The 13,586-nt window shown below is 36.8% G+C and overlaps 2 protein-coding genes across 4 annotated transcripts in view; one reads left to right on the top strand and one right to left on the bottom strand.

Moving 5' to 3' along the window:
• The window catches only part of LOC105320240 (potassium voltage-gated channel subfamily H member 7), a 53,540-nt gene extending 49,780 nt beyond the window's left edge, over window positions 1-3,760 (bottom strand). For 2 of the 3 annotated variants that reach the window (XM_066068477.1, XM_066068495.1), the window contains exons 1-2: window positions 3,621-3,760; window positions 2,952-3,026 (exon numbers count right to left, since the gene is read on the bottom strand). The gene's annotated coding sequence lies outside the window, so the exon portion shown is untranslated. The remainder of the gene's footprint in view (window positions 1-2,951; window positions 3,027-3,620) is intronic. The other variant, XM_034465955.2, reaches the window with a different exon arrangement.
• Window positions 3,761-4,495: 735 nt separating this feature from the next.
• LOC105342496 (uncharacterized) lies at window positions 4,496-13,380 on the top strand. Its single transcript, XM_034465962.2, has 20 exons — window positions 4,496-4,656; window positions 5,118-5,420; window positions 5,567-5,746; window positions 5,870-6,010; window positions 6,112-6,168; window positions 6,838-6,930; window positions 7,022-7,060; window positions 7,194-7,334; window positions 8,088-8,219; window positions 8,460-8,600; window positions 8,811-8,963; window positions 9,097-9,261; window positions 10,378-10,491; window positions 10,570-10,716; window positions 10,980-11,153; window positions 11,248-11,385; window positions 11,563-11,622; window positions 11,970-12,110; window positions 12,512-12,892; window positions 13,207-13,380. Exons 1-20 carry the CDS (start codon window positions 4,590-4,592, stop codon window positions 13,353-13,355), a joined length of 2,916 nt encoding a protein of 971 aa, XP_034321853.2. The 5' UTR covers window positions 4,496-4,589; the 3' UTR covers window positions 13,356-13,380.
• The last annotated feature ends 206 nt before the right edge of the window (window positions 13,381-13,586 follow it).

Genomic DNA, 13,586 nt, shown 5'->3' with positions numbered 1-13,586 from the left:
ACTTGCAATGTTTCTATTGTTTGGTGCCTTTGGTTTGTCAGGTCTCACTTGATATAGAACTATTTAGTTAGATATATGCACGTCCAACAAGTGTTTGACAATATGAAACATAACTACGTCGTACCCAAGCAATCTCATTTGATTGTCACGAGGGGACTGGCTCGCCTGGGTCTTACTCGACTCGTGATCAAGGGCTGTATCAGACATATTGTCTCAGGGAGTTACATCACATAACTTGATTATGCAGTAAGGATTCCAGAAAAAGAGAGATAAGTCGCCGAATGAGCAAAGAACTGCACTAATTGGCCCTCCCTATCTCTGTAAATGCATATAAGGATACATTTATTCACGTGACTACACTGTAAAGCTTTCAGTTTTTACAAATAGACAAGCATAGAATATTTTGTAATTATTAAACCTTGAATTACCTCTTCGAATAGGAGGAGTTTCAATAGATATACATTAATTTTTTTATCTTTTTTTAATAACCAAGCTCTCTGCAAGTTTGCATGAGATTTAGGAACTTCTGAAGTATATTTTGTTTTAGACCAGTTTTACATGTACAGGTAATTAACTCATGAAGCCATCGATTTGATCAAATAAGACCACTTTTTTTACTATTCATGTTTATTAGTCCCCTACCGGTTTCACCGGAGGGGACTATAGCTTTCCTCTGCGTCCGTCAGTCTGTCCGTCTGTCTGTCCCACTTCAGTTTTCCACACTTTTTTATGCGTTTGAGGAATAATTTGAAATTTGCTGAACAGCTTCAAAATGTCAAACTACGGATCAAGTTTACACTTTTGTAGCGTCTGGTTGACATATTTTCGAGAAATTTAATTTTTTATATTCCTTTTTTTTTAATGTTCGAGTTCGTTATCGTGTTCGGTGTGTATTGAACAAACGAGGAAAGTATGTTGTCAGTAATAATATCGTGCATTACTTGTAGCATTCCACTTATTGTTTCAAACAAACAAATAAGTTCAATCTGTAAAATAGTGTCAAGCATTGTGTTGTAAATTTAATCGACATGTTTTTTTGGTATTATTACTATCGGGTTCGCTATCAGGTTGGTCTGTTGATTCAGAAGACGGTAAGAAATGTTAATCTGCATTACAGTGCATTGTTTTCACAAATTTCTACCAGCAAGTTTGGACTTAGCGAATTTACTGGAGATAAAATAAAGAGTATTATTTTACCCATTTTTTATTTAATTTCTATATTAACAATGTAGTTTGAATTTCCTTTGTTCTTTTATCTCTGATTAAAGCATAACATTTCGTTTATAATAGTTTTGAAATAGATGTATGCGTTGAAGCTTACATATAATAATACAGACCGGTAGAGGAGGTGTATTACTTATGCAATACTCTCATAATGCTTGTTGAACTTGATTTGTATCACGGAATTGAATCTTTCATCTCTGGATTATTTATTAAGTCTCAAAAACAGACAACAAAAGTCAGTACATGGGACGTAATTCGCGTCTCTTATCATTAATGTATATCATTTCTCACATTAAAATTTGTCAATCAAAATGATAACTTCTTTTTTGCTGGAACGATCACGAAATCTTGCTGTGGACATTGCTATTATTACAAGACAACTGATCAGCTCGCTTTATCATTGAATAATAAAAACGTGGGCTTGATTACAGATACATGTATATAAAATCCATTACTCACACAGAAAACAACACTTTTGGAAAGAAGTTGAAAAAATTTCTATTGTTCCTGACAATTGTGTACACGTGAAATCACACGAATCTAATTCACGTGCAATTCTTTTCACAAGAATTTTATGTATATAAGTTCATTTTTACTTCACGCAGTGCCCTTTACGTGAGGCACAATTGTCCGTGCAATGGAATTCCAACATAGCAATAAGTTTGTGGTATTACAGGTTTAACGGAGCAATAATTATTGCAAAGCCTTAAATTCAACGCAAGGTAGACATTGCCAACATGACTTTAAAAAATAGATTAGTCGTGGAGTCCGCTCGAATCCTATTTTTCTTGTTTTATTCCAAAAGAATAGAAGAAAACTTCTGCATTATTCAGAATAATTTCTTATAAATACAAATTATGTTTAAAAATCAAATTGTCCATCCAGATATACTGTATTATGTATATATTTTTATATATGGTAAAAAAATGTATATAAAAATGGGGAATGAATTGCCGTTAAAAGACTATGTACAATTGTCTTCTAATGCTAGCATTATGCTGAATACAATAAAATGGTTTTGCCTTCATTCCACAACTCCAAAACCTTTGAATTTCACATAAAAACAAATACCTTTACAGTCTGGTTTTGGTTTTTGGTTTGTTTGTTTTTTTCGTAAGTTATGGAATTTATTTATGTATAATTGTTTGAAGGAGGTTCAATTACATCTAAATCATGTACCATAAATGAAGTAATTGCTGTTGGATAAAAACCTCAACAGGAGATAATTAGTTTAATATTTCAGACTTACTTTATTCTGAAGGATCACAATCGTCAATCATCGTTAACGCGAACTGATGATTTCCCGAACATTGACTATATAAAGAAGATTAGTACACAGGCTTGTTAAAAAATCGGCTGATGAGAAAACAAATTTTCCGGCCGGTTGCCATTTACGGACCTTCCCGTTAAATTGTTTGCAAGCTTGGTTGCTTTGACAAATTTGCACGTGCTCGTCTCCCCTCCGTTGTCGTCTGCTTGAGCGACAAGACGTCACCCTTAAACTGATCCGTTCAATTAGATTCTAATTACTTTTTTTGGAAGCGAAGATTTAATACCCACTTTGATCCGAACTCTCATCTATCAGAGAGAGAGAGAGAGAGAGAGAGAGAGAGAGAGAGAGAGAGAGAGAGATTCTTCGGTTTGTTCCCATCTGCCTAATAAACTTACATCTAATGTATTTGACTAATGAACACGATAACAATTCAATAACAAATGGCTTTGTTTACCTCCAAGAATGATGTCCATGCTGTGGTGGGATGTTTGGGGTTGGTATTCTCCTTTACTCATTTCTAATTTTCAATCTATAAATTATTACATGAAAATTATTATGAAAAAAAACCTTTTGACTTTTAATTAAAAATAAGTATAGGGCAGTATTATACATTGGGATTAAATACAAATATTAATGGCTGCGATGCTGGCCGAAGAGCTGGTACTGTTTTTATAAGTTATTTTTATTCATTTTTTTCAAAATCATGTAACTCCTGGTTCTTATCAAAAACTTTATTTATACATGTACTTTTCCACTTGTTTTTTTTTTTTTATCATTTTATCGGAAGTCAAATAATTTTTTGGCAATAATATATCTGTCAAAAACGAATAAAAAGAAATAATCATAGTGAAAAACAAAGATTCTAGATCTGCTGTTTTTCATGTCGAATTGACAATTTGTAGTATAAAATAATAAAATACATCCAAATGTCAAAATTCTAATGTCAAATCATTCTCTATCAGTTTTGCTAACATTAACCTCTAGTTTCCATATACCTGTGATCTTTGAATCACTAGATCATCAATGATTGTGTTAAATTAATGTTATCATGATTTGACCTGTTAATTAAATTGATTTCAATTGTTATCAAGGTTCAAATTATGATAAAAAAAAATGATCCTACCTTCCGCCAGGCGTCGTTGTTAGGGATCAGAGCAGTCCTTATAAGTCATTCATTCAAAATCGGATGTTTTATGTTATAAGTCACGTGACCGCTTGGCGTGAGAGACGGAGCACGTCTTGGATCCGAGATCTAGTTACAGTAATTGTACGGTTGTTCAGGACTATGATCATAAAACATAAGTTATATATCTTGCCAGTAATCTTCTTGCATGGTCTGTAGCAAACGGTACAGTAATTGTGATTCTCCTTCGTTAAAGTGCAGTAACGATCGTGTAAGATGGCCGCAACATCGCATGAATAGTGTCCATTTTCAGATGTAAAATTGTCAGATTCCTTTTAACTTTCGTGACAAGCAAGATATGAATTTCAGAAAGTCAAAAAGAAGCCTTCAATCTCAGTATGTTGGCAATTAGTGAGAGCACATCCGGGCCGTGAAGGGAGGCCGGAAACCAAGCAGAAGTGAAACGTCTTCTAATTAAGACAATTAAAGATACTGGGGTCTTAATGAGCAAAACTGGAACTGTCCATATCGAGCGGGGGATCCTGTACGATCAGCCTGATAAACATTAATACCTCCCTCTGCTTCCGTAAGTGTATCAGCACGAGTCTTTACGATACATATCAAGTTAAATAGACAACAACTGAAAAAGGATTAGACCTAAAATTTGTTGTATTACAATGTCTAGTGCAATGTGCGTCCGTGTGTGTGTGTGTGTGTGTGTGAGAGAGAGAGAGAGAGAGAGAGAGAGAGAGAGCTGAATAATGACGCAATATCTGCCTATCTTAAACAGGTGCATGTCATTCGGCCCAACTCAGTTATCACCGGTTATCTTTGTCTTTTATCCTTTTTTGATTAGCATCACTTCCAGTAGAAGTCTATCATAGTTTTGTTTATTGTGCGATGTCATCTTTTTAAATATTTATTCCACTTGAACTCCTTGTGTATGAGCGAATTTGAACAAATCTCAGTATGTTTTGGTGTTTTTACATGTATTACATTTGTGTTGGATTTTTTAACGAATTCTCGCTTGCCACAGGTAGGATAAACATATATTGGTTGAAAATCAAGAGAAATTCATGTATAAATCAAAAACTTTATATCAAATATTTTTTCAAAATTCCGTATTGATCAAAAATTGTATTTTCGATCGGCGTCAGAGTTTTTCGTGCGATGTTGATTAGATTGTTAGCTTGCCTGATCTGATTGTCAACAAGGATACATATTAATTCTTATTGATGTTGGGCTCTGAAATGATGTATACCTTTGAGACAACCTACGGCAGGCTATGCTTAAACGCTAATCTTTTAATCACAGTCGTAAGGATTCCTGTGTACTTCGTGTGTACATCGATTTGCCTTTGTGTTTGAAAACCATCAACATTTAATGAAGGATGCATTTTCTATAAAATACACAGACACCTTCCTTTATTAATATGGAGAATTCCAGTCTAATAACATAAAGATTTATTATTTTGTTTTAATTGTTTGTTTTTGTTAGACTCAGGCAAGGACTCTGGACAAGATCCGCCGCCATTTGTGAACCCCTTCAATCACGGAAACTCACTGTTTGAGACTCCATACTCGGGCTCCATCAACGCCATGGGAAGCGGGGGAGGGGGATTCCTGCAGGGGGCTATGTCTATGAATGGCGGGGGAGGGAGGAACGGACTACCCTCAATGTTCATGAAGGACGGCACGCTTCACATGGGTCACCAACAGCAGTGTCTGAAAAACATAGTCTGTCCAACATACTGTCACGAGACGGACAAAGATGGCTGCGAGACCTGCCCGTGCGGACCAGGTGAGTATGACAGCATTGGATTTTTTGTGTAACATAACCTTCAGTATATTACCTCATTTAACTTATAATAATCGCCTGTATTGAAAAGACTTTTGCAAATTTCTATTATTGATCGATTTATAATACATGTATATGCATTTGAGCAGCTAATGGAATGTTACCTCCGGGCTACACGGAGCAGCATCAGAAGAAGAAGCCAGAGGAGGACGTGAAGAAGGACAGCCAGTGTCTGCACACCCTGATCTGTATGTTGTCGTGTAAGGACGGGTACCAGCTGGGCAAGAAGGGCGGGGACGGCTGTCAGACCTGTAAATGTGTCAAGAAAGGTGAAACACACAATATAGTGTATATATCAATGATATAGTCCATGTCATAACGTTATCTAGAGTTCCAAAAAATCTTTTTGTATGTTTTCTCGTTAACAATGATATTATCTAACATATTTACAGATGACGAGAAGAACAAAAATAACACAAGTCAGACGGGACAAAAAGGACAGGAGACGCTGAACAATAAAAACAAAACTCAGAACACCGCGGGCGGATCCAATGCACAGGGTCCGTTTGGTGGCGGTGCAGGGAGCGAATCAGGTTACCAGTATAATAGATGTAAACCTAATATTTAACGTAAATTAAAGTGCAAGTTACACCATGAAAAACTCTGCAGATTGAACATATCTATTATGTTCCAGGATCCGGATTCAATCCGATGTTTCCCGGGACCGGAATGGGATCGGGATCGGCAAGCGGTAAGTGTACGTGTGTATGGATGCTGTGGGTGGTTAATGAAAGCAATCGCCTGAGCAATGATAAAATGATGTCATCGCCATGCACACAAACTTCCTCGAAGTGACAGAATATCTCATTAATCTAGTTTTTTTAATCCTCTCTCTCTCTCTCTCTCTCTCTCTCTCTCTCTCTCTCTCTCTCTCTCAGAGAAACACATTTTGTATTATATTTTCTTATTGTCGTTTGAATAACAAACCTTTCATTACACAGAACGTAAACGTTTTGCTCCTCTAAATAACATTAAAAAGATTATACAAATAAGTTGAGACTTGACTGACAATCCTGTCACCGTTACGAAATCTCAGTAAAATCCAATTCCTCTTCCCCGGCTCTCTGACATGGAGCTTCGCTTTGACTGATCGCTTGCTCGGACAGAAACCATTAAATTGAAGAATCCGCTATCTTTCCTAACTCTTAATAATCTCATTATGAACAATTTAAGTCATATTAAAAAGATTAACGAATTTCTGAACGCCGAAAATTCATTTTCACGTAATAAGGTATCAATCTGTGGAACAAAACATAACAGATTCATTTATTTTCTTTATATAAATCTCGTCAAACTCTCGTAATGTAAGCCGTCTGTATAATGAGCACAAGGCGCTCACAGTTTCTTTCTGTTGGTATAGGTGCTGGAATGCCGAGCCCGTTTGGCGGCGGCGCTTCTGGTGGGATGGCGATGAGTCCGTTCGGGCTGGCGGCAGGGGGCGACAGGACGCCGGGTAAAATCTTGGATCCAGTGAGATTTAGAAACATGTGACAATGTCGTTACTATCACAATTTCTATGTAGATATATCTTTCTATTTAAACAGGAAAAGACTGCTTTGGACCAGAATGCTCAGCGAAAAATGGTATTAGTTTACACAAAGTTTTTTTGATATATCTGTCGTGCCTGTTCCTAGATATAGAACTTTGCTGTTTGAGCGTAAAATGGTGGTTCTTTTTTATCAGATAATTCGACATTACATTTTTCTGATCTTTAAGGTATGAAATTATTGGGCGGGACGAGGCCGTCTACAGACACCTGTCCCTCTACTTCCCTGTGTATCAAAACCTGTAAACACGACCTGAAACTAGGGCCCAAAGGTTCCGATGGCTGTCCCTCATGCGCTTGCGTGAAATCAGGTAATTGCATAATTTCAAATAAGAAGACAAAAATTTCAATTGTTATTCTCGAAAATCAAAAATCAGAGAAAGTGAAACAAAAAAAAAAGACCAACAAAACCAAACACAAAAACACACCACTCACACGGAGCATAAATCAACAGTGGGGTCAGAGTGAGAATGAGGAAGAAATTCACAAGATAATCCGGAGTATATATATGCATATATCTATTATTATCATATCTTTTATTTTGACGCTGAATAAAAAAAGAGTGATTTATTTCCATTCGATTCTATTAAAGATATTTTGAGTTTAGTTCTATTCAGTGTTCTATTATTCTCTTGTCAGAGCATTTTCCCCTCTTTGTGTTAAAATACCGATTGTGCTAGTCGCACATTTTCAGGCACGTAGCACCGTTCTTAAAATTGTGTGTGTGTGTGTGGGGGGGGGGGGGGAGGGAGGGGGTAGCCTTAGCGAAAAACATAATGACAAGAAAGAAAGAAAAAGAAGGAAATCATAAAAATCCGAATTCTTGGGGGAGGGGCGGGGAGCATTCCTTTAGCTTAAATTTCATTGTTGATTTTTCACTTTCATTTCTTACTTGCTCCCAAAAAGGTTTGGGCGGAGGGGGGGGGGGGGGCAAACCCATGATAATTCAATATTTTATATATGTAAATTTAAGAAAAATCTCTGCAGCAAAAAAAGTGGATGAAGGACATGGGGGCCTAACCCCCCCCCCCCCCTCGATGCTAAGTGCATTTTTTCTCTTTTAGAATCGAGTACAACAGCAGGACCAAGCCAGGAAACATGTGATGAACTGCTAAAATGCATGATGGGATGTCAAGACGGATACAAAATCGGCTCCGTGGATACTTCCGGTTGTCCAGTTTGTTCGTGCAAATCAAGTGCGTTCTCTCTGGGTCTATTCTGCAACAAAAAAAAACTATTGTCGTCTCTTTCACTTATATTTATAGATAAATTTCGAAGTTGAAGCATACTATAAAGGCTTAAAATCTAACGATTTTAAGCACAAGTGAGTTTACTATTATATTAAAATATTGTGGTGTAAAGAAAGGTAAATTTTGATACGATGATGACTTTAACAAGAACAGTTTAAATGCATTAAAATGTCTGTGTTTCTGTAGGTCCCGCCCCTATCACAACACCTGCTTCTAAGTCCTCTTGCCAGGAGATAATGGAACTTTGTGTCCAAAATTGTCGCTATGGTTACCAGCTTATTCCCTCCTCTAAGGTGGGAGAGTGCACCAGCTGCTTGTGTCAACCAGGTATTGATCGCAGTGATTGTTTCATATACATGATCTGATAAGGACAATGATAGATAACAAAAATACGATAGTTATTTTAAATTGACCATTCTTTTTAGTGCTAAGCCATTCAAAACATTATCATGCTCAAAACAGAATCAACAGAACAAAGATTGATATTGTCTTCATCTTTGAATTTCAATGACGGGGGCACACTCTCGAATATTTCAGCTCCCATAATGCCAATGCCAACAACATCGAAAGTGACTGTCCACCATACATCTTGTCAGGATGGCGTCGTCAGTTGTATGACAAGTTGTCGCTATGGTTACTTCCTGAAGGCTTCAGAAAATGGCGGCTGTCCCCGCTGCCATTGTCTCCCACGTAAGGATTCAAAGTTTGATTGATACTCAGTAAATATGTTAAATCATGGGTTTATTTGTATTTATATACAAGTATGTTTAACATATATTTGAAAGCATATTTGTTTACTTTTCCAACCTGTCTATTTCTTAAGCCCGGCGGAAGATCGAAAGCTCGGCAGTTGTAACAAGTAAGCCTAACGTATACAATATCCTAAAGAATTGCCCAGGAGCTGTACATTGTATGCTAAATTGTAAAACTGGATACGTTCTTCGAACTGGTTCTGGAAGTGAATGTCCCCAGTGTACCTGTCAAGCAGGTTAGTATTTGCTTTGGTCCTGTTCTTAACTAAGATACCTGTAATGTTTTTAAGCATTGTTATACTTTGTTTTCTTTGTTTCTGTACAGATTGCACCGCAACACATATGTTTTGTAATTTATTCATATACTATGTTGTATAACGCTTGTCTGTAGTTGCTCCATATACTACCGGTATATTGTATTATGTTGATCCACATACTATATTGTGTTTGCGTCGTAGTTGCTCATTATGTTTATTCTATAAGGTGTGTTTGTAGTTGCTCTACATACTATATTGTGTTATGTGTGTTTTGTAGTTGCTCCACATACCATGTTGTATCATGTGTGTTTTGTATTTGCTCCACATACCATATTGTATCATGTGTGTTTTGTAGTTGCTCCACATACCATGTTGTATCATGTGTGTTTTATAGTTGTTCCACATACGATATTGTATTATGAGTGTTTTGTAGTTGCTCCACATACCATATTGTATAATGTGTGTTTTGTAGTTGTTCCACATACCATATTGTATCATGTATGTTTTGTAGTTGCTCCATATACCATATTGTATCATGTTTGTTTTATAGTTGTTCCACATACCATATTGTAACATGTGTGTTTTGTAGTTGCTCCACATACCATGTTGTATCATGTGTGTTTTATAGTTGTTCCACATACGATATTGTATTATGTGTGTTTTGTAGTTGCTCCATATACCATATTGTATAATGTGTGTTTTGTAGTTGTTCTACATACCATATTGTATCATGTATGTTTCGTAGTTGCTCCATATACCATATTGTATCATGTTTGTTTTGTAGTTGCTCCATATATCATATTGTATCATGTGTGTTTTGTAGTTGCTCCACATACCATGTTGTATCATGTGTGTTTTATAGTTGTTCCACATACAATATTATATTATGTGTGTTTTGTAGTTGCTCCATATACCATATTGTATCATGTGTGTTTTGTAGTTATTCCACATACCATATTGTATCATGTATGTTTCGTAGTTGCTCCATATACCATATTGTATCATGTGTGTTTTGTAGTTGGTCCATATACCATATTGTATCATGTGTGTTTTGTAGTTGCTCCACATACTTGATTGTTTTATGTGTGTTTGTAGTTGGCGTGCAGCCTCTGAGATGTACCGCTGCTCTGTTCTGTCATCGAGGTTGTGTTCTTGGTTACAAACATGGCGACCATGGTTGTCCTTCATGCTCCTGTATCAGTCCCTCAGGTACTACAAGCAAAAGATTTTGGAAAATATTGTTTTAATATTTTTTAGCACACAATTTACACATTTCTTATGTTATAGAGATAGGAGTGACGTCACACACAGCCATTTTTATCACATCATCAGTTCGCTGTAATGCCCATTTTTCCTGCTCCAAGCACTGTGATTTTGGTTACAGAAGCGGAGATAATTCCTGTCCGACCTGCCAGTGCTTGATTCCGATTAAAGGTAAGATGGCATATTCAGAAAGAGTTTCAAAAATGATCATCAATATTGTTTTTAATTGCAGAGCTGAAGCTGCATGGGAAGTTAGAGTTGACGGATCATCCACCTGAATTTCTCCTGTAGCTACAGCTCTGTAGCTATATTGTTTTTACTATTGCAGGGATCCCAAAAAGTCTTTTTTTATTTCTTGAAAGATGTTAGCGCAAAAATGTTCTTGATATTGGTGTATATATTAATTAAACAGTTCATGGTTCAATCTAATTTAGTCTCAACTTCCCAGCATGGGTGTACAGGTGTGGGATGCCACCAAACGATCGGTACTTCCGGTACAGTAGGACACGTGATATCAACGCACCAATCAGGTTCTCAGGCAGTCCCTATGAAAACTCCCCATCACCCAGTGTCCCTGGTCCAGATCACCCATGTCAGTGGGTCACACGGTACGATATGATGATGGAGGTTCATTATCTGCCATTGGTTTACTTGTAATCTTCATAAAATCCTCTTCATCCTACACTGTCTGTTATTTAACAGGAGAGGTCGGTTCATATAACACTATCTCTATGTTGATGAAGTACTGTACAAACATAGCTCACTGTGTCAACAGCTGTCACGGCGGCTTCTCCTTGACGGGTTCCGGGGCCGGCAGATGTCCAGCCTGCACCTGCACAAGTGTGTTGAGGGTTTTTTTTAATCAGTCATTGGGTTTTTTCCTCATGTTCCCTGTACTAATTCAATAACTCGTGGCGATTGGTATCCACCCTTGTTGATAAAGTACCTGTTAATTTGCATAATGAAACTTTAAAACAAATAGTATACTACTTTCTTGATCATATTCATTTATTTCAGGAACATCGCAACCAACGGGATTCAAAGTACCGCATATATTGTCGGTCACTGGTACGCCAGGTAATGCTAAAACCATACCTTATATATCTCGTATACATCATATATATATATATATGTTATATTATATATCATGTATATCTCGCATGCTCTGCTGTTATATCTTATACTATATAAGGCTTTAGTATGCATAACTCTGTAAGTCCAGATATTTCCTTTTAGAATCATCAATTAAACAAAGTAGACTTCGATAATTATTTTACTAACTGACTTTTTTGCACAAATTTAAAAAATTAATTTCCGAATTTACCTATGTGTCTTTGGGACTATTTTCTATTTTGTTTTTTGTTTTTGCAAGATAGAGAAGGAGGATAAATGTTCTGTCACATGTTTGTATTGAATTCAAACAGTTCAACATCACAGTCACCAGGATATACATAGGATGTGTCCCGAGACGTTCCGATGTGGAGAAATGTGCCCTGATGGATTTACATTGAAAAACGAGCCCGGGAATCCCTGCCCATCGTGTTACTGTATCACGGGACAAATAAGTAAATCCTCTGTCATATTCTTTGATTAATTCCTGGATTTGTTAAATATGAATTTATAAAATGGACCGATATTTTTGTAAATATATGATTTTTCATTACGATGAATACAAATAGTCATTTCGGTTTCTTATATATTAAAATATTTCAACATTTCTTAACATATAGCATCTAGACGAGTTTATTATAGGTTAAAAAATGAATGAAAAATATCAAACATTTTAGGAAAACCTTTCTGTGAATTATGTTTATGCATAAATGTTTTTCAATGTGTTGAACTACACCCCAAAAATGACAAAAGTGTATGTCTCTGACGATATCGTCTAAAACATTTGCCGTGTACGTAATTTTCCATTATTAACTTACAAGTGTTTTTCCATGCTCTCACAATTCTTTTTTGACAGAAGTTACTGCATCTCCTCAGCCAATCCATCCTATTCAGACAGGAAGTCACGTGATGGTTGATACGGGGGTTACAGCTGGGAACGTCCCAATGGGGATTGCCGGTGGTGGGTCTGGTTCTCTCCCTCTAAAAGCTCCTAGTCCTTCCTTGACAGTACCCGGAACTGTCCCCAGTGTAAGCATAGTCGCACCTCCATCATCTGGTGCCATCGGTTCGGGAAGTCAAGGCGTTCCTTCCGGTTCCGCGGTTCACTTTAACATATTGCAAGGACCGGGTGGGGAAAATATAGGCGGTCCCCAGGTGGCTGCTGGTCATGCGCTGTTGTTACATTCCAATAACTGTGTCGGTCCCGCATGCTCAGCGAAAAATGGATTTCATAAAAGTAAGTCTATGTAGGAAGCATGGCGGGAATCGTTTGAATCATCGCCGTTAGATTTGAACTACATATACTAGGCGGATGGAATTACAGAATCATGATGGTGCATGTATAATTTAGTCCCCATTAGCCATGCAGTTCATCTGTTGAGTATATACATACTTTTGATTTGCATTTGATTTGAATATTTTACTCTATACATGTTATTTACTATTTACTCCAAAATTTATTAGAATACAATCTCTTGTTTACTAAATCAGAAAAGCACTATTGATAAAAATAAAATGATTGATTATATCGGCGTTTTCTTTACTTTGTAGATCACGTGGTGACGTCATCAGTGAAACAGACCCCGCCCAATCGGTGTGCTCGAATAATTCACTGTGTGCTCACGTGTCACTCTGGGTACAAACTGACGGACAAGGACGAGGGCGGGTGTCCTGGTTGTGATTGCTTACCCAGTAAATAAAGGCTACTTAATTAATTTACATGAATTACATGATTGTGTATTTTCTTAACTAGTATTTTCTTGAGAATTGAAAATGACGTTAGGGTTTCATTTCAGCTTATGCGTTACAGCATTTGAAAAGGGGAATCTGTAAAGGAGTTGTTTTTGTTTTGCCTTGTGTTGAGTTCAACTGTACAGTTATTTGCTGATAGGTGTGTGATATTGTAAGAGAAATCAACAAAAAGTAATGGA

Source organism: Magallana gigas, chromosome 1 (genome assembly GCF_963853765.1).
Source record: "Magallana gigas chromosome 1, xbMagGiga1.1, whole genome shotgun sequence".
NCBI lineage: Eukaryota > Metazoa > Mollusca > Bivalvia > Ostreida > Ostreidae > Magallana > Magallana gigas.
Note: the sequence above shows the minus strand (reverse complement) of the source record. Positions and strands in the feature narration are given on the sequence as shown.

Bases quoted from the DNA above. Each gene is read 5' to 3' on its own strand.
- LOC105342496 (XM_034465962.2), top strand. From the start codon at position 4,590: ATGTTTTGGTGTTTTTACATGTATTACATTTGTGTTGGATTTTTTAAC. The intron at 7,335-8,087 runs GTAATTGCATAA...TTTCTCTTTTAG, and splicing joins ATGCGCTTGCGTGAAATCAG to AATCGAGTACAACAGCAGGA. The intron at 12,893-13,206 runs GTAAGTCTATGT...TTTACTTTGTAG, and splicing joins GAAAAATGGATTTCATAAAA to ATCACGTGGTGACGTCATCA.